The sequence below is a fragment of the Leptopilina heterotoma genome, unplaced genomic scaffold (genome assembly GCF_015476425.1).
Source record: "Leptopilina heterotoma isolate Lh14 unplaced genomic scaffold, ASM1547642v1 Lhet_63, whole genome shotgun sequence".
NCBI lineage: Eukaryota > Metazoa > Arthropoda > Insecta > Hymenoptera > Figitidae > Leptopilina > Leptopilina heterotoma.
This window is the reverse complement of record NW_025111149.1, coordinates 2,497,311-2,523,326: the sequence shown is the minus strand read 5'-3', so window position 1 is coordinate 2,523,326 and position 26,016 is coordinate 2,497,311. Positions and strand designations below refer to the sequence as shown.

Here is a 26,016-nt window from a genome sequence, read left to right as displayed (position 1 = left end):
AAGTTAAGAAAAATTAATTTGTTTATAAAAAAAAATTTAAAAAAAAATTATTTGTTTACATTTCTTAAAAGTCGAAAGAAAACTACAACTTTCATTCTTTGACAACTTTTTCCTAAACTCAATATTTTCGGACTTATAAGCTACTGAATATAGGTCTACAATTAAAAGTCCAAAATTTCGAAAATTCATAACTCGAAAATTTGGACAATTAAAAAAAATAAAAAAATACGTATCTGTTTTTTTTCGATACAGAATAGAAAAAAAATATTTTTGGCGAATTTTAAGAGGTCGACTAAAATCTCACGTGGAGTTGCCCATATATATCTAATTAATTATTAAAAATAATGGAATTACAAAAGAATTTCAGTTAAAAACACGGAAAAAATTGAGTTTTGGAGAAGTTACAAATGATTGCAGAAATTCAATTATTTGCAATTAAAATAAACTTTTTCTCCGAAATTCAATTATTTCAAAAATAGTAATTAAAATCTTGGCAAAATTTCAATTATTCACCAAAATTTTCGTCAATTCAATGATTTTCAATATCTGCTATTTTAATAAAGTTTTCCATTGTATTCCAAAATGTAGTGAAAATAATTTAATTCTGATAAATAATTTTATCAAAATTTAGGAAAATAATTAAATTCATTACACGAATTAAAAAAATAGTTGAATTCTTTCTGAAAATTCTATTAAAATCAAACTAAAAAAACTAAAATAAAATTTTTTGTACAAATAATTGAATTCCTTCGAGAAATAATTGTATCAAAACTTTATATTAAAAAAATTGAATTCCTTGAGAAAAAATTGTTATAAAAACAATAAATTGTTATTATAACAATTACATTTTTTTTGAGAAATTATATTAAAATTGTACTAAAGAAAATTGAATTACTGTGAAAAATGTATCCTTCCTGAAAAAAAGTTTAATTATTTACGTTAGTAATAAAATTATTGTTGTGAAGAGTTTTATTAAAATTTTTTGAAATTACTAAAATTTTTTGCAAAAAATTCAATTATGTTCAAAAATTTTTTTAAATTCTCGTACAAATTTTAATTATCTTTTGTAAATAATAAAATTCTTCTCCAAAATTTAATTATTTTCAAACATTTTAATAAAATTCTTGTCAAAATTTCAATTATTTTCAAAAGTTTTCCTCAATTCAATGATTTTCAATATCTAATATTTTAATAAAATTATCTAAAATAATTTAATTATTTAAAAAAAAATTCACAAGAATTTAATTATTTTCTAATTTTAATAACATCTTTCACAAGAATTAAATTATTTTATAAATAATAAAATTCTTTTTAGGAATTTAATTATTTTTATAAATAATAAAAGTCATCACAGAATTTCAATTATTTTTAATACAATTTTAATTAAATTTCTTGAAAAATGTATAAATTTTTTAAAATTTATTTTAAATAAAATTTAAAAAATTTTCATTTAATTTCGTCTAAAGAATTCAATTATTTAAAAATTTGTTGATGAAATTCTTCATGAGATTTTAATTTTGAGAATCATTCAATTATTCAATAAATCATTTATTTTCGTACTTATTCAAATAATTGAATTCTCTTTGAATTTTCTGATAAAAATTGATATAAAATTAAATTTCAGTTAAAATTGCAGACAATAGAAAAAAAACATTATAGGGCGTGAATTTTTAGAAATAATTGAATTTTGAAAAGGTTTCAAATTAAAATCTTTGAAAATCTGAATTTTGCATACTACTTATTAACTAAACAATTCTGTATAGAATTAAATTTTTTTGAAAAAGGTTAATTGAATTTTTCTTTTAAATTACTTGAAGTTTTTATTTTGTAATATATATTTAATTGAAGAATTTCAGAATAATCGAAATTTCGTAAAATTGAATTGTAAACAAATGGATTTGAAAACTCTCAAAGAACTTTTACAAAAAATTATTAAAAATAGGTGATTTAAAGAAGAATTTTAGTTGAAAATTCTAGAAAATAATAATTGAATTGAAATGATGAAAATAATTTTGAAGAAGTTATAGTAACAATATTCTGATAATATAAAATAATTATTTTATCATTTGGTTGTCTTTAATTATTATGAAACACGAAGAATGAAGAATAAAAGAACATGAAGACTCGGAGTGTTCTTCATGTTTCATAATAATATTCTTATATAAGTTATTGAATTTGAAAAGGTTCCAATTTGAAACTTTTGATAATCTTCATTCCCATGGAAAAATAATAATGATTAAATATTTATTTAAGAAAGAAGTTATTGTTGTTTTCGATTAATTTTGCAATTAAAGAAATTCGCAAATAAATGTAATAGAACCTTTTTTTGAGTATCTAATGATTTTTAAAGTGAATCAAAATATTCTTTATTGTCAGGGAAGAAATCAAAATTTGGTCTGGAAATCAGGAAAAATTAGGGAAAAACAAAAGTGTATTTTTGTGGCTACCCTGATTACTCACATGAACATAGATTTTAGATCAGGATATAAATCATAATTCTCACCATTTTTTGTTTTTTTCGCAGATTCTGGAATTTGGACGTAATCGAGATCGATCGGATCATCAGACGGAGAATTCAGGACCAAAGGACCTAGAGTTGTGAGCAGAGGTTTGCCGTTCAAATCCAAACTGAAATATTTGATCATCTCGTCGGGGAATTTTGGAGGTTGGACATTTTGTGGACCAATGTTGAAATAATTGTGACCGAGCAGAAAACTTTTGACGAATTGAAAATTCTCCGGTAGACAATGATGTTGTCGGCAGAAATAGTGTTGACCTTCCTCGTAGTGACACCAGGTGCCATCGGGAAAATAGGGGTCGAGGCCAAGGTCATTGAGTTCAACACGTGGCGTGTAATAGGAGGCAAAGTCTCTTCGTCGACAGAATATCGCGCACGCCATCCAAGGTCTCTCGATTTCATGTGACGCTTGCAAACCACCAGCTTCTCCGTCAAGTTCCTGTAATTTTCCACTAAATAATCTACATTTCATTGTTGCAAAATCTTTGGCTGATTTCCGTTTTCTTTTGCAGAGTCTCTCGTCCCGGCAGATTTGCACGTCGAGGGAATTGCCCTCGCAGTCTGAGTTGTCACACTTTCGTCGCCTATTGACGAAACCACGTGATTTCTGGATGCATCCACTCTGGCATTTTTCCGTACGCCACTCGCTCCAAACGCCAATAGTTCCGTTCGAGGAATGGAAAACTGGAAGACACTCACCGCCTTGACATTCGCCGCTTCTTTCTCCTGAAGAGCATTTCGTGCCCTGCAATGCTGGACCTGCGAGATAATATCCAGTTTTGTGGGGACTCGCACACTGGAGCGATTGACAAGCGTTCGTCAGGGTGACAACTTCCGCGTCGTCATCGCGCAGGAATAGTTCGCACTGTCTCTTGGCCGTCCACCGTCTGCCGGGAAAATCTTGATATTTTTCATGATTTAGAGTCGGATTGACAATTTGCCATGTGTTTGAATCCAAAAGGCAGTTTTTCGTTTTGAAGAGATTTCTCGCAATTTCTCGACTACATTCGGACCAATTTGTCTCGCCGTCGACTGTTCCTCGACTCGGTGACATGATGTAGCCATTTTTCGGACATGAATTTCCGATCGAGTCGTGATGCATTCCCAAACTGGAAACGAAGTATTTATAATAATCGTGACACGCTAGGAAGAAATCTTAAATTGGAATTTTTATTTTAATTCCAGGCTTCACACTCATCTACTAAAACCTACTATTTACTACTTCTTTTACGATTTGCTACTATTTGGATACTTTTTTTTAGATTTGTGACACTAAAAGCTACTTTTTTCTTTTTCTTTTTGGAAATTTGCACTATGTACTTTAAATTCACCAATAGTTGGTATAGAAAAATTATTCTCCAAAATTTTTAAAAATTCTTTGAAACAATTGTATTATTTTCAACAATTTTAAGAGTAGTTTTCGTAAGATTTCAATTATTTTTCCAAATAATGAAAATCTTTGCTGAAATTCAATTAATTTCAATGTCTACTATTTTAACAAAATTTCCCAAAAGAATTCAATTATTTTTAAAAATTTTATAAAATTCTTTGCAAACATTCAATTATTTTCAAAAATAATAAAATTTTTACCGAAGTTCAATTACATGTTTAAAAAACAATTTTCATTGAATTTAAAAAAACACAAATTATTTAAAAGAATTTTATAAAATTCTTCTCGGGAATTTAATTATTTTTGAAAATTTTAGTGCAACTCTTCGCAGAAATAATTTAATTATTTTCAAAAATATTAATCAAATTCTTTAAAACGATTCAATTATTTTCAGAAATTTTTCATAATGCAATGATTTTTAATATCTACTATTTTTATAAAAATTTTCCCATTAGAATTGAATAATTTAAAAATAATTTTTATAAAATTTTTTCGCATTTAAAACAGAATTTTGCTAATATTTTTCGAAAAAAATCAAGCATTTAAACAGATTTTAATAAAATTCTTCGCAAGAATTCAATTATCTTTAAAAAAAAATAAAATTCTTCTCAGGAATTCAATTATTTTTTAAAATTTGAATAATAATCGTTGCAAGAATTCAATTTTTTTTATAAATATTAAAACTCATAGCAGGATTTCAATTATTTTTAATACAATTTTAAATGAATTCCGTGAAAAATGCAACTGTTCTTAAAAGTTTTAATAAAACTCATCGAAAGAATTCAATTATTTCAAAACTTTATTAAAGTTCGATGACAAAAATTCAATTATTTTCATAAATAATGAAACTCATCGCAGAATTTCAATTACTTTAAATATAATTTTAAATTAATTCTGCTCAAAAACAATTATTCTTAAAAATTTGAATAAAATTCTTTGAAAAAATTCAATTATTTAAAAAAATTTAATATCATTTGTTTCTTAGAGTGGTAATAATTATTTTCAATTCTTTTTTAATTACATTTTTTGAATGAATTTAATTATTAGCAAAAATTTTAATGCAATTTTTCGTAAAAATTCAATTATTTTCAAAACTTTTGATAAAGTATTGAATAAAAATTCAATTTTAAGAAATAATCAATAATTATTCAATAAATTATTTATGTTTGTATTTAAATAATTTCATTCTCGTAGAACTTTCTAATAAGAATTGATTTAGAATTGAATATAATAAAATAATTATAAATAGGACAATATGGTAAATAGGTATTTAAATATTTATTTTAAAAAATTTATTCTATTTTTGAATGTAATTAAGAAATTTTAAAAAAATTGAGTCGTCAAGTTTCATTTCTCGATATATAGCTATTTTTAAAATATTTTTTCTGTCTTTAAGGTACTTTTTGCTACTTTTTAAAAATTAATTATCGAGTACGAAGCCTGGTATAGGAATTTAATTATTTTCAATAAAATTTCAATTAAATTCGTGGAAATAATTTATAAAAATTCAATTATTCAAATACATCCTAATAAAATTCTTTATAAGAATTTAATATTAAAAATTTAGTTCATACCTAATTGAATTTTAGTAGAATTTATGAATTTTTAGAAATAAAAAATTAAATCTCCCAAGATTTTTAAATTGTAATCTTTGAAAATTTTTATTGTTGTAAAACTGTAATAATATTCAATTTTTTATTTAAAAAAAAATTGATTAATTTATTTTTTTCTTAAGAAATGATTAAAGTTTTGAATAAGTTTAATTAAAAATTTCAAAAAGAAAATTACTGAATTTTTGAAGAATTACAGTTGTCATTTTTAGAATTTGTTAAATTTTAAAAAGATTATTATACACAGTAATCATTTAAAATATTATAAATAATTGTAATTCCAGTGGAAAAATAAATAAGTATGTAAATATTTATTTAACAAAAATGATTCAAGTTTGAAATGTGTCATTTAATTTTGAAATTATGAAAAAAATTCGTCTTTTTGAAAAATTGCAATTAAAATGTATTGAATATATATATATATATATATATATATATATATATATATATATATATATATATATATATATATATATGTATTTGAATTTCCTTAAATTATTCTTAAAAGATTAAATTATATTTCCAATTATTTGGAAATTTTGTTAAATTTAATTGAAATAAATTGTATTAAAAATTGTATTTAAAAATTATTTATAAATATAATCGTATTTTTGAAGAATTTAAAATTAAAATTTCGAAAATAATTATGGAATTTTGTCAAAATTTAGAATTTAAAAAGAAGTTTATTATCAGTATAAGAAAAAACATAAATATTTTTGATGAAGATTTAAAAAAAAAATTCAGAATTAAATTTTTGTAATTTTTCTGAATCATCTAAAACGAGTTGTTTTTAGTCGTCAAATTTAATTTTTCGATAGCTACTTTTTTCTACTTTTTTCGGACATAAAGATACTTTTTGCTACTTTTTAAAAATTAATTCTCGAGTGCGAAGCCTGTAAATTCTAATAGATTTGTAAAAAAGATTTACTTGTGTCCAATTTCGTGAGCAGCAATGTAGACGGAAGTGAATCCAGCCGAGGGATAAGGTTTTCCAAAAGTGTTTGTCACTCCGAGTTCGGCAATAACACAGGAATAATCTTTGAGACAAATACCGCCAACTGTGGCCAATCCCATTGTGACACTGTTTTTCTTTCCATTTTCCAAAGCGTAAAAATCAAGACCCGACACGTACAATCCAATATCCCAGTGATTTGCTTTCGAATTATCGTCTGCCGAATTATGAATCTTCGAATATCGACAAAATGAATCGAGTAAATTGCCCCTTTCGCCATGAAAATGTGGCAATTCTCTTGGCTGTTGTCTCATAATTTCGAGACGCACCAAAACAATATTCATCTCCACTCCCAAACTTGGATGATGATAAATTGCTTGAATTCCATTGACATAGGCCAATAGCATATCACGCAATTTTTCCTCATTTCTATTGAAGAATGGAGTGAAAATTTTGTAAGCCATCTCATCGAAGAATACTGCCAATTCCATTGTGAGACTTATTTTTTTCTCGTTAGTTACTGTTTCCCTTTTTATGGGAATTTCATTTGTAAATTTGTTTATTGTTATGTTTGGAGGGGAAGATCTTTTGAAAATATGTGGCTCGTGGGATATTTCCGATCGTTTCGATACGTCGTTTTGGTGGAAAAAATTATTTTCCATTGGTATTATTTCTAGAGCCATGTTGTCCATAAAAATAATTCCTTGCTGAGAATAAAAATTTTTAATAAAATTTAATCAAATTCAATATAAAAATTGTATTATTTTCAATACAATTTTAATAAAATTAAATTATTTGCAAAAAATTTATTAAAATTCCTTACAAAGAGATTTAATTATTTTATTACCATTTTTCGATCCTCGCAGAAACTAATAGAAGCGGATTTATTATCGTCTCGATACAAGTAATGACATGAAACTGGTGAATTCAATTCCGGAACTTGTTCACGAAAATCAGAGTTCGTTTGTCTCCAGACTTGGAAATTTGGCGATAATAATTTGTCGTTTCTTCTGAGTAATAAATCTAATTTTTGGTCGAAAACTTGAAAACTCAAAGGAACCTGTTTTTTTCCAAAGTTCAAAATATAGAAATATTAAAAAATTAATGTGTAAAGGAAATTGAAAGTAAATTAAACTAAATTAAGTGACAATTGAATTGAATTAAATTAATTCTATAGAATAATTAATTTACCTCAATTTCCCGCTTTGCATTGGAAATTGGTAAGAAGACAATTTCAAAATCTTCCTGATTGTCAAAACTTGTCACTGCGGAAATTACGAGAAATTGAAAAATTGTTAAGACAATAGTACTCATCTTGAGTGTTTGTTGCAAGTTGAAATGCGCTCGAAAAAATGACGGAAAAGTCTTTTTATATAAGAATTAATTACCATAGAAACGAGCAAGGATATACAAATTCTATGCTGGTGCCTCTATTATTATGTCATTGACTCGAGTAGGCAAAAGAATCGTCAAATTTTTCACTAACATTTTCGGAATATTAATCACCTACATCGAAAAACGTATTCATCTATACGAAAATATATTTCGCTTCTATCGCTATCAAGTATTATTAGAATTGTTGTTTTCCAAACAGAAAAAAATAAACAATAACATTTTTTAGACTATTTTAGAAAAAAGCGATTTTTCTCATAAACTATAAAATTAACACGAATTCTAAAAAAAACCTTCAGTTTTTTCTATTTCTGACAATAAATTATTTTAAATAACTTAATTCTATTGAAGAACTGCAATAAAGTTATTACTTAAAAATCATTTAATGAAGAATTTTTTTGAAAAATTTTAATTTTTATTCTGTTGAAATTAGATTTAATTTTAAAAATTTTAACGCAATTCTTTGAAAGAATTCAATATTCTTAATAAATATTATAATTCTTTCCAGAAATTCAATTATTTTCAAAAATATTTAAAAAATTCTCGTCAACATTTCAATTATCTTTATAAATAGCCAAATTCATCGCCGAAATTCAATTATTTTCATAAAAATTCTTCTTACTTCAATGATTTTCAATATTCTAAATAAAATTTCCCAAAAGAATCCAATTATTAAAGAAAAATTTTGATTTTTTCAATTATTTTCCAAAAAATAAACATTTCACAGGAATTCAATTATTTGCATAAATTTTTTCGAAAAAATCAAATGTTTTTAAATTTGGCATTAAATTCTTCGCAGTAATTCAATTATTTTTATTAATTTTAAAAATACCTTTCAGGGATTTAATTATTTTCATAAATAATAAAGTCATACGGAGGAAGTCAATGATTTTCATAAATAACAATAGGTATTATTTGAATACAATTTCCTAAAAGAATATTCAATTATTTAAAAACAATTTTGACAAACTTCTACACGAATAATCAATTATTTTCTAAAATAATGAAAATTTCATCGGAATTCAATTATTAAAAATAGAAATTGGATAAATTTTTTAAAAAAATCAATTCTTTGAAACTTTTTTATAAAATTCTTCGCAGTAATTCAATTATTTTCATAAATAATAAAACTAATTGCAGAATTTCAATTATTTTTAATACAATTTCAATCGAATTCCTTGAAAAATGTAATTATTTTTAAAAATGTTATTAAAATTCGTCGAAAGAATTCAGAAATTTGTTTTATTTAGAAACTTGTTGGTAGAATTATGTATAAGAATTCAATTTTAAAAAACATTCAATTATTCAATAAGTAAGTAATTTTTGTATTTAATTAATAATTGACTTCTAATAGAATTTTTAGAAATAATTGATTTTTGAAAATAGGTTTCAAATTAAAATCTATGAAAATCTGAATTTTTCAAACTTTTAACTAACATTCTGCAGAATTAATCTTTTTGTATTTTTTGTATTTAATTGAAAAATTTCCGAATAATCTAAATCTCGTAAGATTCAATTATAAACAAATGGATTTGAAAATATTCAAATAACTTTTGCAAAAATTATTAAAAATATTTAAAGAAGAATTTTAGTTAAATTTATTCTAATAAATAATATTGACTTAATAATAATATATTTATTGAAAAATGAAGTTATTGAAGTCTTGGAATAATTTTACAATAATTAATGAAATTCGTACCTAAAAAAAGTGATAGAACATTTATTTGAGTATAGGTATCTAATCATTTTTAGAGTAAATCAGAATATTTTTTAGAGTCAGGGAAAAAGTGAAAATTTATTTTGTCTACCTAGATATCAGGGAAAAATGAGGGAAAAATAAAATAAAATTTTTGTGACAACTCTGTTATTGTTGTCAAAACAAAAAAATAAATAAATAATGTTTGTTGATTTAAAAATATATTAATACTTTTTTTGCCTTTTAAAAAATGTTCCCGTTTGTTAAAACAAGTTTTATATAACAATATTAAATTTTTCTAATAATAAAAAAAATGTAATTTGCGTTTGCAAATGGGAAAAAGTGGTTCAAAGAGGCTAATAGAACAAAGTTATAACGCGCTGGTGTTGTATGGTCGTCATGACAACGTCAATTTGTTTATTATATGACACACGTATAAAAACTTTCTGCGCTTTTTGTCGTAATACGAATTCACATCTGAGATTTTTTTACTCTCGTTTCAAATATGGAGGGTTTATTTACTTTTGAAAATATAAAAGGACTACAGAATTTATTATCACAAACGTCCAAAAATTCGGACGATGATGTAACACAATCTGTACCGACAACTTCAGGTAATTCCCGATTTATTCAAATAATATTTTCTATATAACAGTAAAAAGAAATTTCAATGACATATTCAAAAATTAATATAATTTTCAATTTTTCAATTGGAAAAAAGGGGAATTTTGCAAACACAGGCCTCGGATAATTTTCAAAAAAGGCAACTAATTTTCGATTTTCAAAAAATGATCGTTTTTAGACTTTTCAAATATTACAACTAAATACTATTTTTTGATAAAAAATGCAATTTCGATTTTTATAGTGCGAAAAATACTTATTTTTCAATAAGTTTTCTGGGATAATTAAACTTTTAATGATTTTCAAATCAAAATATAATTTTTGTGATAACTCTGAATAAAATTAACAACTTTTTAAACTTTTATTAAATAAAATATAAGAATATATAAAATATTAAAACAAAAAAGATGTAATTATAATAAAAAAGTGTCAGGAAATATTTGAAGTAAACATTTTTTTTTGTTTCATATGAAAAATTAGAGAGTAAAATTTTGTGAATTGTTTTCAAAGGAAGTAGTGATACAAAGTCGTGTAAAAAAGAAGATGGATACGAGGTTTCATGTGGTTCTTCTGTGCAAAGAGAGTGTGCGGATATTTGGCATGCAGCGGAAACGAAAAAATTTCAATATTTTCAACAGCAGCGTGACCCAAGAGTTAGACCAGAATATCAAATTAAATACAAGCAATCTCTCGGTACTCAAGATGTATTTCTAGGTGTAAGTACATCATCACTATATTCTCTATTTCATTGTTTAAACTACATTTATTTTATATACACTGGAAAAAAATTATTTTATTCAAATATAATCGATTACTTGTCTATTATATATTAAATTTTTTCGTTTGTCTCATAAACTATAAAATTACCACGAATTCTAAGACAAAACCTTCAATTTTTTCAATTATGTTCAAAATTTTTTTTAAAATTCAATTATTTTCAAAAATTTTAATAAAATTCTTCGCAGTAATTCAATTATTTTCATATACAGTAATAAAACTCTTCGCAAAAATTTCAATTATTATTAATACAATTTTAATCGAATTCCTCGAAAAATGTAATTATTCTTAAAAGTTTTACTAAAATTATTTGTCGAAAGAATTCAATTATATTCAATATACTAGCCAAATTATCCGCACGGGAATGTTCTGCTATTACTCTCTTTATTGTAAACAATTTCAAGTCATTTTAAATTAAGTAATTTTTAAAGAAATACTTATTATGACACATAACTAAAAACTATAATTAAAATTAAATTTTCAAATTATATTTTCAAAATTAAAAATAATTAAAATTAAGAATTTCAATTATTTTATTACTATTTTAAATTAATAATCGAAAAATTCAGTTATTTTCACAAATAAAGTTTTACACAAAAATTTAATTATTTAAACCAATAAAATTTTCAAAATATTTATTATATTTCGAAAAAATTAATTATTTAAAACAATATTTATAAAATTCTTCTAAAGAATTCAATTATTTTCAAAAATAATAAAATTTTTCACAAAAATTCAATTCTTTTTAAACATTTTAATAAACTTTTCCGCGATAATTCAATTATTTTCAAAAATAATAAAATTCTTCTCTGTAATTCAATTATTTTGGAGAATTATAATAAAATTCCTAGCAAATGTTCAATTATTTTCATAAATAATAAAATTCATAGCAGAATTTCAATTATTTTTAATACAGTTTTACAGGAATTGGTCAAAAAATGTAATTATTCTTAAGAGCTTAATTTCAATTTCTCGAAAAAATCAATTATGTAAAAAAATTTTTTAAAAATATTTTTTGGAAGGATTGAATAATTATTTTCAAAAATTTAATAAAATTATTCAAAAGAAATTAATTTTATTGTTTTAAATACAATTTTAATTCAATTTTTTCGAAATAATTTAATTATTTTTTTAAATTTTAATAAAAGTTTTTCTGAGAATTCAGTTATTTACATAAATAATTTTTCGAAAGAATTCAATTATTAAAGAAAAATAAGAAAATTACTCCCGAAAATTCAATTATTTTGAGGTATTTTAATAAAATTCTTTTCAAAATTTAATTATTTTCATAAATAAAAATAAAATGTTTTTTAAGAATTAAATTACAGTGGAACCTCGATTATCCGAACTAACCTAGGCAAGGCTGGGTTCGGATAATCGAAAGTTCAGATAATAGAGATTTTAATTTTTTTTATATAATTAAAGTAAAAAAATCGACAGTTGAATTATATATATTTCATTTAATCCATTTTTTAAATATACATAAATATATATAAATTCATAATAATATATTAATAAAACATAGAATTTAGAATTTTTAAAGATTTTTCTGGCATAAATTTCGTTATTTTCCTTTGAAAGATTCGGGAGGCCAAAAAAAAGTTCGGATAATAGAAGTTCGGATAAAATGATTTTCGGTTCGGATAATAGAGGGTTCGGATAACAGAGGTTCGGATAATCGAGGTTCCACTGTATATTCAAAAAAATTTAATGAAATTTCCCACAGACATTCAATTCCACTGTTCGACAAAATTTTGCTACAAGAATAAACTAAAGTGATTCTTACAGGATTTTTGACGTAGATTACGAATCAGTAAGTGACATTGTCCCATCACGTCTCAATTTTGAGAAAAACGGGGTCAAAGTGCAAAAAATGGCTTTTATGGCACTTTTTGAAGTACAATAAAAAAAGAACGCGACGTGATAAAGAGCTCAAATATGGCTTAAATGAGAGCTCAAACCCTCAACTTTAACATCCAAAAGCAAAAAAGCATTTAGAAATAACTCAAAATTGTTGGGAACAACTTTTTACCAATTTACCCTATATGATCGCTAAAATAATAGCTGTTTTACGCGCATGCGGTAAAAAGTTGTTTCCAACAATTTTGAGTTATTTCTAAATGGTTTTTTGCTTTTGGATGTTAAAGTTGAGGGTTTGAGCTCTCATTTAAGCAATATTTGAGCTTTTTATCACGTCGCGTTCTTTTTTATTGTGCTTCAAAAAGTGCCATAAAAGCTATTTTTTTGCACTTTGACCTCGTTATTCTCAAAATTGAGACGTGATGGGACAATTTCACTTACAGATTCGTAATCTACGTCCAAAATCCTGTAAGAATCACTTTCGTTTATTCTTGTAGCAAGAAAAAACCTTAATTTTGTCGACCAGTGTAATTGCCAAATTTTTTAATAGAATTCTTTGTAATTATTATTATTATTATCTTTAAAAACTTTTCGCAATTCAATGATTTTCAATATCTACTATTTTCATAAAATTTCCAAACAGAATTCAATTATTAAAAAAACGGTTTTTAAAAATTCAATTATTTTCATGAATAATAAAAATTTTCATCAATTCAATTATTTAAATTAGAATTTGCATAAAATTAGTAGAAAGAAATAAATTTTTTAAAAAGATTTATAAAATTCTTTGCAAGAATTAAATTATTTTTATAAATATTCAAATTCTTTCATGAATAATAAAAATTCGTTGTAGGAATTCAATTTATTATCAGGATAAGAAAGAAATGAATATTTTTAATGAAAATTATGAAAAAGTCAGGAAAACAAAAAATATGAAATGAAATTTTTGTCAATTTTGTGAAGTGAATAAAACGAGTTTTTTTGGGGTTTTTTTGACATTAAAAAAATTGACAATCCCACAAAAATTAATTTTCAAAACAAACCTAGCCTTCTTGCAAATGAATGAAGAGAATTTGCCAACGGAAAGGAAACTTACAATTATTATTATACTAGCCAAATTATCCGCGCGGGAATGTTGTGCTACAATATTTATTGTAAACAATTTCAAGTCATTTTAATTTAAGTAATTTTTAAAGAAATACTTATTATGACACACATAACTGAAAAACTAATTAGAATTAAGTTTTCAAATTATATTATATTAATATGGGAAATTTTGGAAATTTTATTAAATTTTTTTGAAAATAATTGGATTTTCCAAAAAAACATTTTATTATTTATGAAAATAATTGAATTCTTGCGAACGATTTATTAGAATTTTTTAAAATAATGGAATTTCCAAGAAGAAATTTATTACTTTTAATAATAATTGAATTATTGTGATGAATATTGTTATTTATGAAAATAATTGAATTTTGAAAAGAATTTTATTGAAATACCTCAAAATAATTGAATTTTCGGGAGTAATTTATCGACATAATTATGTAATAATAATGTAATTATTATTTATGAAAATAATTGAATTCTTGCGAACGATTTATTAGAATTTTTTAAAATAATGGAATTTCCAAGAAGAAATTTATTACTTTTAATAATAATTGAATTATTGTGATGAATATTGTTATTTATGAAAATAATTGAATTTTGAAAAGAATTTTATTGAAATACCTCAAAATAATTGAATTTTCGGGAGTAATTTATCGACATAATTATGTCGATAAATAAAAAAATTATTTAAAAAATTTATTTATTATTTAAAAAAAAATTTTATTAAAATTATATTTAAAACAATTAATTTCTTTCGAATGATTTTATTAAATTTTTGAAAATAATTGAATTATTGCGGAAAAGTTTATTAAAATGTTTAAAAAGAATTGAATTTCTGTTGAAAATTTTATTACTTTTGAATGGAATTGAAATCTTCATAAGAATTTTATGAACATTGTTTTAAATAATGAATTTTTAAATGTTATGAAAATTTTATTAGTTTAAAGAATTAAATTCTTGTCAAAAACTTTATTTGTGAAAGTAACTGAATTTTACGATTATGAAAATAATTAAATTCATGCTTAGAATTTAATCAAAAATTTTTTTGAAAAAATGGAATTTACATGAAAAATTTTATAATTATTAGGGATCGTCCATATATTACGTAACACTTTTTGGGGGGAGGGGGGGTCAAGCTATTTGTTACGATAAGCCAAAAAAATGGCGCTAATGTATGTAACAGCGTGTTACATGGGGGGAGGGGGGGTCAAAATTTTCAAAAATTAGCGTTACGTAATATATGGACGGCCCCTTAAAAGTAATTGAATTATTGGGAAAAATAAATTGCATAAAAGTTTGTTAAATAAAATTGATTTTTTTCAATATTTGCCAAATTTTTTAATAGAATTCTTTGTAAAATTTAATTATCTTTAAAAACTTTTCACAATTCAATGATTTTTAATATCTACTATTTTTATAAAATTACCAAACAGAATTCAATTATTCAAAAAAATTTATGATAAAATTCTAGAAAAAAAATTCAATTATTTTCATAAATTTTAATAAAATTCGCCGCAAGAATTTAATCATTTACCTAATTAATAAAATTCTTTGAAAGAATTAAATTATTTTTATAAATAATAGAGTCATTCCATTATATTTTGACTAAAGTCGTTGCCGACTAATTTTAAAAAATTGTAATATTTTGCAGGAATGATTTTAAAGATATTAGGATCACCGAACAAAAAGAATTTTTTAAATATTTTTTATATTTATTGTAAAATAAGCATCTAAAGTATATGAAGTCGTAAAAACTGACACTTTTTCATCTATTAGAAAATATTAAAGAAAACACATAATTTACTATAAAAACGTAAAAAAAATTATTAGAATTTATTAAGAATGAATTATTTTATTATTATAAATTGATAGAAACAATTATTAATAAGAAATATTAAATAAAAAGTAATTTTAAAGTTTACATGGAAAATAACCTATTTTTGCAAATTTCATTCACTAAATATGAGAAAGAGAAATCATTAAATTGGATAAAACCTTATGAAATATAAAGTACCTGTGATTAACTTTTAGTTTTTCTTATCACTTTCTTCCTTTTTTCTTCACAAATGTGAAAAAATAAGCAATTAAAATTGGCACTTTGCTTATTTTCACGATTTTCAAATGTAAATAACTTTTGCCTAGAAAAATGAAAAATTACGAAAATTGGGCAATAATTAATTCATCACTAGATACACTTACTGGAAAAAGATTTTCTTTGGTCCCGAAGCTATTTCTCGAATTAATTAACTTTAAACTTTTGACTATTTTTATCAGGTTAAAACATGTGTTTTTTAAAGGACGAAGTTAGCTCTTCTTTTTTAATCGTTTTGAACCAACTTCAGTTTTAAAGAAATCACATGTATTAACCTGATAAAAATAGTCAAAAGTTTAAAGTTAATTAATTCGAGAAATAGCTTCGGGACCAAAGAAAATCTTTTTCCAGTAAGTGTATCTAGTGATGAATTAATTATTGCCCAATTTTCGTAATTTTTCATTTTTCTAGGCAAAAGTTATTTACATTTGAAAATCGTGAAAATAAGCAAAGTGCTAATTTTAATTGCTTATTTTTTAATATTTGTGAAGAAAAAAGGAAGAAAGTGATAAGAAAAACTAAAAGTTAATCACAGGTACTTTATATTTCATAAGGTTTTATCCAATTTAATGATTTCTCTTTCTCATATTTAGTGAATGAAATTTGCAAAAATAGGTTATTTTCCATGTAAACTTTAAAATTACTTTTTATTTAATATTTCTTATTAATAATTGTTTCTATCAATTTATAATAATAAAATAATTCATTCTTAATAAATTCTAATAATTTTTTTACGTTTTTATAGTAAATTATGTGTTTTCTTTAATATTTTCTAATAGATGAAAAAGTGTCAGTTTTTACGACTTCATATACTTTAGATGCTTATTTTACAATAAATATAAAAAATATTTAAAAAATTCTTTTTGTTCGGTGATCCTAATATCTTTAAAATCATTCCTGCAAAATATTACAATTTTTTAAAATTAGTCGGCAACGACTTTAGTCGAAATATAATGGAATGACTCAATAAAATTCTTCGAAAGTAATTAAATTATTTTTTCAACAATTATTAATAAAATTTCTCGAAAGAATTCAATTATTTTCATAAATTACAAAATCCTTAGAAAAAATGTAATTCTTCAAAAAATTCAATTTTTCTCAAAATTTATAAAATTTTTTAGAAAAATTCAATTATTATTATTATTTCTAAATTGTTTTAAAAATTCTTCCCAAAAATTCAATTATTTTCCAAATTTTAATTTGTCAATTTTGCGAAGTGAATAAAACGAGTTTTTTTTTCTTTTTTTTTGACATTAAAAAAAATTAAAATTACCCACAAAAATTAATATTCAAAACAAACAAATGAATGCAGATAATTTGCTAACGGAAAGGAAACTTACGATTATTATAATGTATTTTAAATAATTGAATTCTCTGAGAATTTTCTGATAAAAAATGATTTCAAAATTAATAACAACTAAAATTTTAAATAACATAGGTTTACAAATTAAAAACTTTTTTTTGTCAATCGAACAAAACAATTTTTTTTCGAATAGTAGGTGTTTTTTGAGTAAGAAAATCATAGTTTTAATTTTTTTCCCTCGTGCAGTTTTTCTGTAGCTTCAAATTTTGCATTTTCGAGGTGCGACGCCACTTAAACTTACCTGTAGAAAAATTAGCTAGTCAAAATATAATAAATGAGGTATCATTGGAAAGGTTATTAAATTACCTTTCGATCCATAGGTCACAGAATAAAATTCAACAAAAATTGAGAGAGTTACAGTCGATTAAAGATGAAATTTCATGACAATTTTGATGATTTTTAGACATTTGAGTAACTTCTACTATTTTTTTCTACATCAAACAGGAAAGAATGTTTAGGTTTTAATTTTTTTATTGATAGAATATATCATTACACAAATTTTGAGCCCTTGTGGACCTCGATTGGATTAAAAATGACAATTCTACACTAAATTTAGTGAACGAAACTACATTCTTCATTTTTAGTATCCCTTAAACATTTGCAGCAAAAATTGAAGTAATAAAATTTAGTTAAGCTCTAAAGTTACTAAAATCACTAATAAAGGATTTCTGAAATCGTAGATTTCGAATCCAATGTTAGTTTTCTAAATTTCAAAATGGCGGATCCAATATGGCGGACAAGTTTTTAAAAATCGATTAAATTCGTCTTAAATTCGTTACTAGGGGGTTTTCGGGGTCGCTGATTACGAATCTGATGTCAGATTTTAAAAATTAAAAATGGCGGATCCAATAGGTGCGAATTCGATGGATTTTAAAAAACTCGTTCACCATTATGAATCCATCCTTTTCAATTTTCGAAATCCGACATCAGATTCGTAATCAGCGACCCCGAAAACCCCCGAGTAACGAATTTAAGACGAATTTAATCGATTTTTAAAAACTTGTCCGCCATATTGGATCCGCCATTTTGAAATTTAGAAAACTAACATTGGATTCGAAATCTACGATTTCAGAAATCCTTTATTAGTGATTTTAGTAACTTTAGAGCTTAACTAAATTTTATTACTTCAATTTTTACTGCAAATGTTTAAGGGATACTAAAAATGAAGAATGTAGTTTCGTTCACTAAATTTAGTGAAGAATTGTCATTTTTAATCCCATCGAGGTCCACAAGGGCTCAAAATTTGTGTAATGATATAGTCTATCAATAAAAAAATTAAAACCTAAACATTCTTTCCTGTTTGATGTAGAAAAAAATAGTAGAAGTTACTCAAATGTCTAAAAATCATCAAAATTGTCAAGAAATTTCATCTTTAATCGACTGTAACTCTCTCAATTTTTGTTGAATTTTATTCTGTGACCTATGGATCGAAAGGTAATTTAATAACCTTTCCAATGATACCTCATTTATTATATTTTGACTAGCTAATTTTCCTACAGGTAAGTTTAAGTGGCGTCGCACCTCGAAAATGCAAAATTTGAAGCTACAGAAAAACTGCACGAGGGGAAAAAATTAAAACTATGATTTTCTTACTCAAAAAACACCTACTATTCGAAAAAAAATTGTTTTGTTCGATTGGCAATTTCACTGTAAACAAGTGTAACAATTGAATATTGAAAAACATTACAGTGTGAATTTTTTTTTAAAATAATTGCATTTTGAAAAGGTTCCAACTTAAAAATTGAATTGTAATCAAATAGATTGGAAAATACTCACAGAGCTTTTTCAAAAATTATTCTTAATAATTGATTTAAAGAAGAATCGTATAGTTAAAAAACACGAAAAAATTGAATTTTGGAGAAGTTACAAATTATTGGAGAAACCCGCAGTAAGAAACGAAAAATTGAAAAGGATTGAAATAATTCAAACTCTGTATGGTGTAGTAGAAATTATCCAATACTTTTGAATGCCATTTCTGTCCAATACTTTTCTATACCATGATAGGACCACGTTTCGTCTAAAAATGAATGCTATTCAATTCTTTTTGTAATTTTTAACAAAGACAAAATTTTTTTCTGAATGCTTTCCAATCCCATCGGAAATTATTACAGCCTGTCATTATATCACTTTTCAATTTTTCATTGGAACCGCGTTTCTGCATGCATTCAAGCAATCTTCTGGATTTTTGTAATTTATAAGATACATACAGTGGCAGATTTTGTAAAAAGTGTTTGTGTTCAAAGAAAAACTTGCTGAAAAATTGATTGTTTACCAATTTAACGTCATTTAAACGAGTCAGGGCCGTTATTCTGTTAGACAATAAATCATAACCTAAAAATTTCAGAGACCTTTAAACACTTTTAACCCTCTTAACTGATAATTTAATAATTATTCCTTTTTAAAATAGCAAATAAATTCATGAGTGCAGTTATTTGAAAGTAATTGAACATTCTATATGTCAATAATATTAGTATTATATTATTATACTACTGTCGCGGAATTCAGAAGCATAGGGCAGAAATGGTATTCAAAAGGATAGAATTTTTTTAATGCTTCTTAATCTTTGCTTTCTTACTGAGTATTCAAGAGGATTGATATCGTTACTTTTCATATTGCTCTCACTGGATAGAAAAGTATTGGACAGAAATGGCATTCAAAAGAATAGAATCTTTTTAATACTTTTCAATTTTTCGTTTCTTACTGGGAATTCAATTATTTTCAAAAGTCATAAAATTTTTTTGCAAAAATTCAATTATGTTCAAAATTTTTTTTAAATTCTTGTCAATATTTCAATTATGTATGTTCAAAAATTTTAATAAAGTTGTTTGAAAAATTTCTATTATTTTAAAAAAATTTTCTCAATTAAATGAATTTCAATATCTACCATTTTTAAAAAGTTTTCCAAAAGAATTCAATTATTTAAAAAAAATTTTTTTTTTCAGTCTATATTTATGCACACGACTTTGTAATTGAATATTTTTAATTTCTGTACAAAATTTAAATAAATTGGAAAATAAGATTTTTTAATCAATTTTCACCACTTATTCTAATTTGCGTTATTTAATCAAAATTTCCTTTATGCAAAATGTAAAAGTTCTTTTTATCATCCTTGAATTCAAAATTTAAGAATAGCAAATAATACATATAGGTAGAGCAACATTCATAATTTAATATTCAAGAAATGTAAAATTTATATCTCATGCTCTTTTTATACGATTTAAAAATCAAAGTAGAACGGCATGAAAAATCAAACAGTGATTCATAAATATTTTAGCTGAAATTCACTTTTAGAGGTCGTTCACAAACTACGTCACACTCCTATGGGTGATGGGGGGGGGTGTCAAGCTGTGCGTGACGAAATGTGGAAAAAAAATTTTGTATGTAAAAAATGTGACAAAGGGGGGGGGGTCAAAATTAGTCCGAAAAAGCGTGATGTAGTTTGTGAATGACCCCTTAAATCAATTCTTATTAGAAACTTCCACTAGGATACAATTATTTAAAAAGAAAAAATTTTTATAGAATAATTCTTAAAATCGAATTTTTATAAAGAATTTTGTAAAAAATTTTATAAATAATTGAATTACTTTTATGAATTTTAATACAATTTTTAGGAATAATTGCATTTTTCGGGGAATTCAATTTCAAATTCAATTTACATTCAATATTTCAAAATTTTATTAAAAATAATTGAAAATCTGTGATTATTTATGTAAATAATTGAATTCCTGCGAAGCATTTCATTAACATTTTTTTTAAATAGTTAATTGATTTTTTTGGAAAAATTTTATAAAAATTGTATTTGAAATAATTGAATTTATAAGAAGAATTTTATTATTTATGAAAATAATTGAATTCTTGCGAAAATTGACAAAAACAATTGAATTTTTTAGAGAATATAGAAATGATTGAATTCCCCAGGAGATTAAAATTTTGTATTACAATTATTTAATTCTTACCAAGAATTTTATTAAAACTTTTGAAAATATTTTAAATAACTGTCAGAAATATTGAGCATAATTGAATTTCTGCAAAGAATTTTGTATTAGATTAAAAAAAAATAATTTAACTTTTCCGAGAATATTGAAAATAATTTAATTCCTGCGAAGAATTGTATTAAATTTTTTTTAATAATCAATTTTTATCGAAAAATTTTAGAAAAATTGTATTTTCTATAATTGAATTCCTGTGAAAAATAATTTAATTCTTGTGAAGAATTTTATAAAAAACTTTTTAAATAATTGAATTTTTTCGAAAAATTTGATGAAAATTGTATTTTAAATGATTGAATTTCTGTGAAAATTTTACTATTTTGTGAAAATAATTGAATGTTTGAGAATTTTTTTTTTAAATAATTGAATTCTTTTGGGAAATTTGATTAAAATAGTATAGATATTGAAAATAATTAAATTTTAAAAAATGTTTGAAAATAATTGAATCATTTGAAAGAATTTATATGTTATTAATAATTTTTCGTTGTTTAAAATAAAAAGAGGATTTAAAAAAAAGATTAAAAAAAAGAATTTAGAAAAAAGGATTAAAAAGAGGATTAGAAATGAGAATTAAAAAAAATTAAAAAAGAAGTAAATAACTTTCAAATAAAAATTAATATGCAATAAATTTTTAGATGGGATTTAAAACTCCAGGTACTGCATCTTGTGAGTGGTTATCACTCACGATAAAACTTCCAAAAGAAAATCGAGACAAAGTTCAATTGACTGTAAAATCCGATTTGGTGGATTTACGTAGTCCAAAGTAAGAATTTATTACATATGTGTAACTTTTTTTTTGTTTTTAAATTAATTTTCTAATTTTATTCCAAAGAAGAGTTTTTTTCGTAAAATTAAATGAATAATATACAATTTGCTTTTCATCTTTTTCGCGTTTTTATTAATGTGCAACTTTTATAATTACTCGCCTTTTTATACCGCTTATTTTAAAAAATTTAATTATACCGAGACTATATCAGAGGCGAATCTCTAACAAAACGTAATAAAAAAATGGCGTTCTTCTTCTTTTACTTTATTATCGTAAAAATTGTTTTTCTATTTGTTTCTCTGCTTAATAAATTTTCAATTTTTTTTCTGATTAAAACATAATTTTTTAAAGTGTAAAAATAATTATTTTTTGTTTAAATTTTCTTCTTTGTTCTCTTACGTTTTATTTTTGAAATTTTATAAACCTTGGAAAAAGTTGATTACAAAACTAATAAAAGAAAGAGTTATTACTTTATTTCTATTTTTATTTTTTCATGTTTTCGTGAGCTTTTTTACTTCTTAACTTTTTTCATAATTTTTCTTTTCAAATGTTTTGAATTTAAGAATAAATGAAACTCGAATTTAATATTTTGAAGAATACATAATAACAAAAATTAATTAAAAAAAAATAGTTTTTTGATTAAAAATCATAATTTAATTTGTAAATTTAATTTTTTGATACTATTTTAAAAAGAACAATTTTTAAATTATTTTATTTTCCCTAATTTTTTGTTGCTAACAGAATTTAAAAAAAAATTTTAAATCGGGTCAGTCCACTGACTTTCGTCTGGGGGTTGTTGCGGCTATATTTTTAAAAAATCTGGTTTTAAAATATGTAAAACTAGAAGACTTCCTGATTCCATTAACCACAATATTATTCCGAAAATTTTATTTTTTTAAATTTTATTATTAATCAAAAGTTGGACTCTCAGAGTATTATTTTGTAACCTTAAATTTTGCACTTTTTTAAAATCGTTTTTATTCAATAATTATTTTATGTCATATATCAGAACTTACCAAAAGCATAAATCATTTGATGGTGACTCAGGAATCGAAGGAATTACTATGAAAATATATTAATTTTAATTATTAAAGCGAAATCGAAAATTTTTTTCGCAAAATAATTATTCGATTTTCTGAAGACTATAACTTTTTTCTCAATGCTCCTAAAATTTCAGTCTTCTCCGTATAGTTGAATAACGACATAATTAACTTTATCTTATAATTTGACGTATGTGTTTTACTTCGTTTTTGACAAATTAATTTTTTAATTTATTTTCTTAAAAAGGTTAATTTTATACAACTCTCATCGAATTTCAACGTGTAAATAGAGTGATGTGAAATTGGTCGGTTAACTTCAAGTCCTAAAATTAACCTTTTTAAGTGAATAATGTGAAAAAATTAATATTTCAAAAACGAAGCAAAACACATACGTCAAATTTTAATATTGAGTAAATTATATTACTGTTAAGATACACGGGAAAGATTGAAATTTTAGGAGCATTGAGAAAAAAGTTATAGTCTTTAGAAAATCGGATAATTATTTTGTGAAAAAAATTTTCGATTTCGCTTTAATAATTAAAATTAATATATTTTCATAGTAATTCCTTCGATTCCTGATTCACCATCAAATGATTTATGCTTTTGGTAAGTTCTGTTATATGACATAAAATAATTATTGAATAAAAACGATTTTAAAAAAGTGCAAAATTTAAGGTTACAAAATAACACTCTGAGAGTCCAACTTTTGATTAATAATAAAATTTAAAAAAATAAAATTTTCGGAATAATATTGTGGTTAATGGAATCAGGAAGTCTTCTAGTTTTACATATTTTAAAATCAGATTTTTTTAAAATATAGCCGCAACAACCCCCAGACGAAAGTCAGTGGAGTGACCCAATCACATTTTTGATTAAAAATGATAGAATTTTAGAAAAATTTTATAATTTTAAATACCTATGGAATAAAAAATTATTTTTGCATACGATTTTATTCAAATTTTTGGATTCTAATTTTAACAGATAGTATTTTTGTTTAAAAATTGATATAATTTTTGAAAATTGTTTCGAAATTTCGAATTGTTTCGAATTTATTAAAATTTGTGAAAATATTAAAATACTTTGAATTCTTAAATTCCTTAAATTTTTTTTTAAATAATTGAATTTTTGAATTTCTTAAATTTTTTAAATAAAAAAAATAATTCAAAATAATTCAATTATTGAATTATTTTGAGAAATAACTTTGTTAAAATTCTAGTGAAAATAATTTAATTCTGAAAAAGAATTTTTTCAAAATTTAAGAAAATAAATGAGCGGATGGGAAGAAGAACTCGCCGAGCGCGTGGTTGTAAGGGATATCAGTCAGGTATACCTGACTGGAACTATCCCTTTCAGTCGAGCGCTCGGCGAGTTCTTCTTCCCATCCGCTCAAATGTAGATAATTATTGATAAAAATAATTAAATTCTCGAATATTTAATCATTTTTTCAAATAATGGAATTGTTGCGAAGAATTTTATTGAAATTAAAAAAAATATTTTAATTCTTTAGGGAAATTCTATTAAATTTTATTTGAAAATAATCAGATTGTTTCAAGATTTAAAAAATTTTTTAAAATAATTAAATTCTTTCGGGAAATTTTATTCAAATTGTATTGAAAATAATTGAATTCTTATAAATATTTTTATCAAAATTTTAGGAAATAACTAAATTTATTCCTAGAAGTTAAAAAAACATTTGTAATAATTGAATTCTTTCCGGAAATTTTTTTTTAATTGAACTAAAGAAAATTTAAATTGATACGAAAAATGACAGTTTTTATAAAAATAATTGAATTCTTGAATTGAAATTTTTTTAAAAAATAATTTAATTGTTTCGAAGAATTTTATTAAAATTTAAAAAAATAGATGAATTCTTTAGGGAAATTGTATTAAAATATAATTTTAAATAATTGAATTCTTTCGAGAAATAATTCTATAAAAATATTTTATTGAGAAGAATTGAATTCCTTGCGAAAAAAATTATTATTTATGAAAATAATCACATTTGTTTCAGTAATTTAATTGAATTTATATTAAAAATAATTAGTAAACCAAGTCCGTTTCTGGGCCATTAGGCTGAAATAAATTATTATTATTATATTCAAAATAATTGAATAATTATCAAGAATTTTATCAGAATTTTTAAAAATAATTGAATTTCTTAGAAGAAATTTCAGAAAATTTTTACAAGTAATTGACATCTTAATTAAAAACTAATTCTACTAAAACATTATTGAAAATAATATTTTCATTATTTACGAAAGTACATAATTCAATTCTTGTTGCTAAGAATTTTAAGAATTTTATGCAAATAATAATTAATATAATTAATTAGTAAAAACGTGTATTCTTTTAAATTTTGAATCTAAAATAATTTAAAAATTTAAATTATAAAATTGGTAAAGTGAAAAATCTGTAACATTTACTATTTAGAATATAAAAATAAAGTGTAAAAATAAATTTTGCTATAAAAATAAAATTTTGGCATTTTGCAGATATCGTTTGGTTTTGCCAACGCCACACAAGGTTGATCCTAATGTTTCATCAGCAAGATGGTTTCGAGAAACGTACACATTAGAAATTTCATTAAAATTAGTTCGAGAATTGGATGCAATTAATTTTTAAAAAGTGGATTATTTAATTTTTATAAATAAAATACAATTGTTTGTAATTCGTCATAAGTTTTGAGGGGAAGGAGAAAAAAACCAGAAAACATTTTTATTCCATTTTTTGTGAGTTTATAAAATTTTTTCTATTATTATTTAATGCAAAAAATTAAAAATTATTTATTTAGTGCAAAATATTTGACGTTTATTATTTAATGCCAAATATTTAAATTCATTAAA

At 23.1% G+C, this 26,016-nt stretch overlaps 2 protein-coding genes across 2 annotated transcripts; one reads left to right on the top strand and one right to left on the bottom strand.

Annotated features, from left to right (window-relative positions):
• Window positions 1-2,380: 2,380 nt before the first annotated feature.
• Window positions 2,381-7,784, bottom strand: LOC122509802 (A disintegrin and metalloproteinase with thrombospondin motifs adt-2-like). The gene is made up of 4 exons (XM_043624054.1): window positions 7,662-7,784; window positions 7,318-7,554; window positions 6,447-7,177; window positions 2,381-3,627 (listed from the first exon to the last, which is right to left on the bottom strand). Exons 1-4 carry the CDS (start codon window positions 7,782-7,784, stop codon window positions 2,457-2,459), a joined length of 2,262 nt encoding a protein of 753 aa, XP_043479989.1. The 3' UTR covers window positions 2,381-2,456.
• A 1,762-nt stretch (window positions 7,785-9,546) lies between these two features.
• On the top strand, window positions 9,547-25,919 carry LOC122509887 (dynein axonemal assembly factor 6). The gene is made up of 4 exons (XM_043624194.1): window positions 9,547-10,172; window positions 10,690-10,895; window positions 22,003-22,130; window positions 25,666-25,919. Exons 1-4 carry the CDS (start codon window positions 10,064-10,066, stop codon window positions 25,793-25,795), a joined length of 573 nt encoding a protein of 190 aa, XP_043480129.1. The 5' UTR covers window positions 9,547-10,063; the 3' UTR covers window positions 25,796-25,919.
• The last annotated feature ends 97 nt before the right edge of the window (window positions 25,920-26,016 follow it).

Coding starts and splice junctions, on each gene's coding strand:
- LOC122509802 (XM_043624054.1), bottom strand. CDS start 7,784: ATGAGTACTATTGTCTTAACAATTTTTCAATTTCTCGTAATTTCCGCA. Junction 7,178..7,317: donor TCTGCGAGGATCGAAAAATG/GTAATAAAATAA, acceptor TTTTATTCTCAG/CAAGGAATTATTTTTATGGA. Junction 3,628..6,446: donor GCTCACGAAATTGGACACAA/GTAAATCTTTTT, acceptor CTTCGTTTCCAG/TTTGGGAATGCATCACGACT.
- LOC122509887 (XM_043624194.1), top strand. CDS start 10,064: ATGGAGGGTTTATTTACTTTTGAAAATATAAAAGGACTACAGAATTTA. Junction 10,173..10,689: donor ATCTGTACCGACAACTTCAG/GTAATTCCCGAT, acceptor TTGTTTTCAAAG/GAAGTAGTGATACAAAGTCG. Junction 22,131..25,665: donor GTGGATTTACGTAGTCCAAA/GTAAGAATTTAT, acceptor GGCATTTTGCAG/ATATCGTTTGGTTTTGCCAA.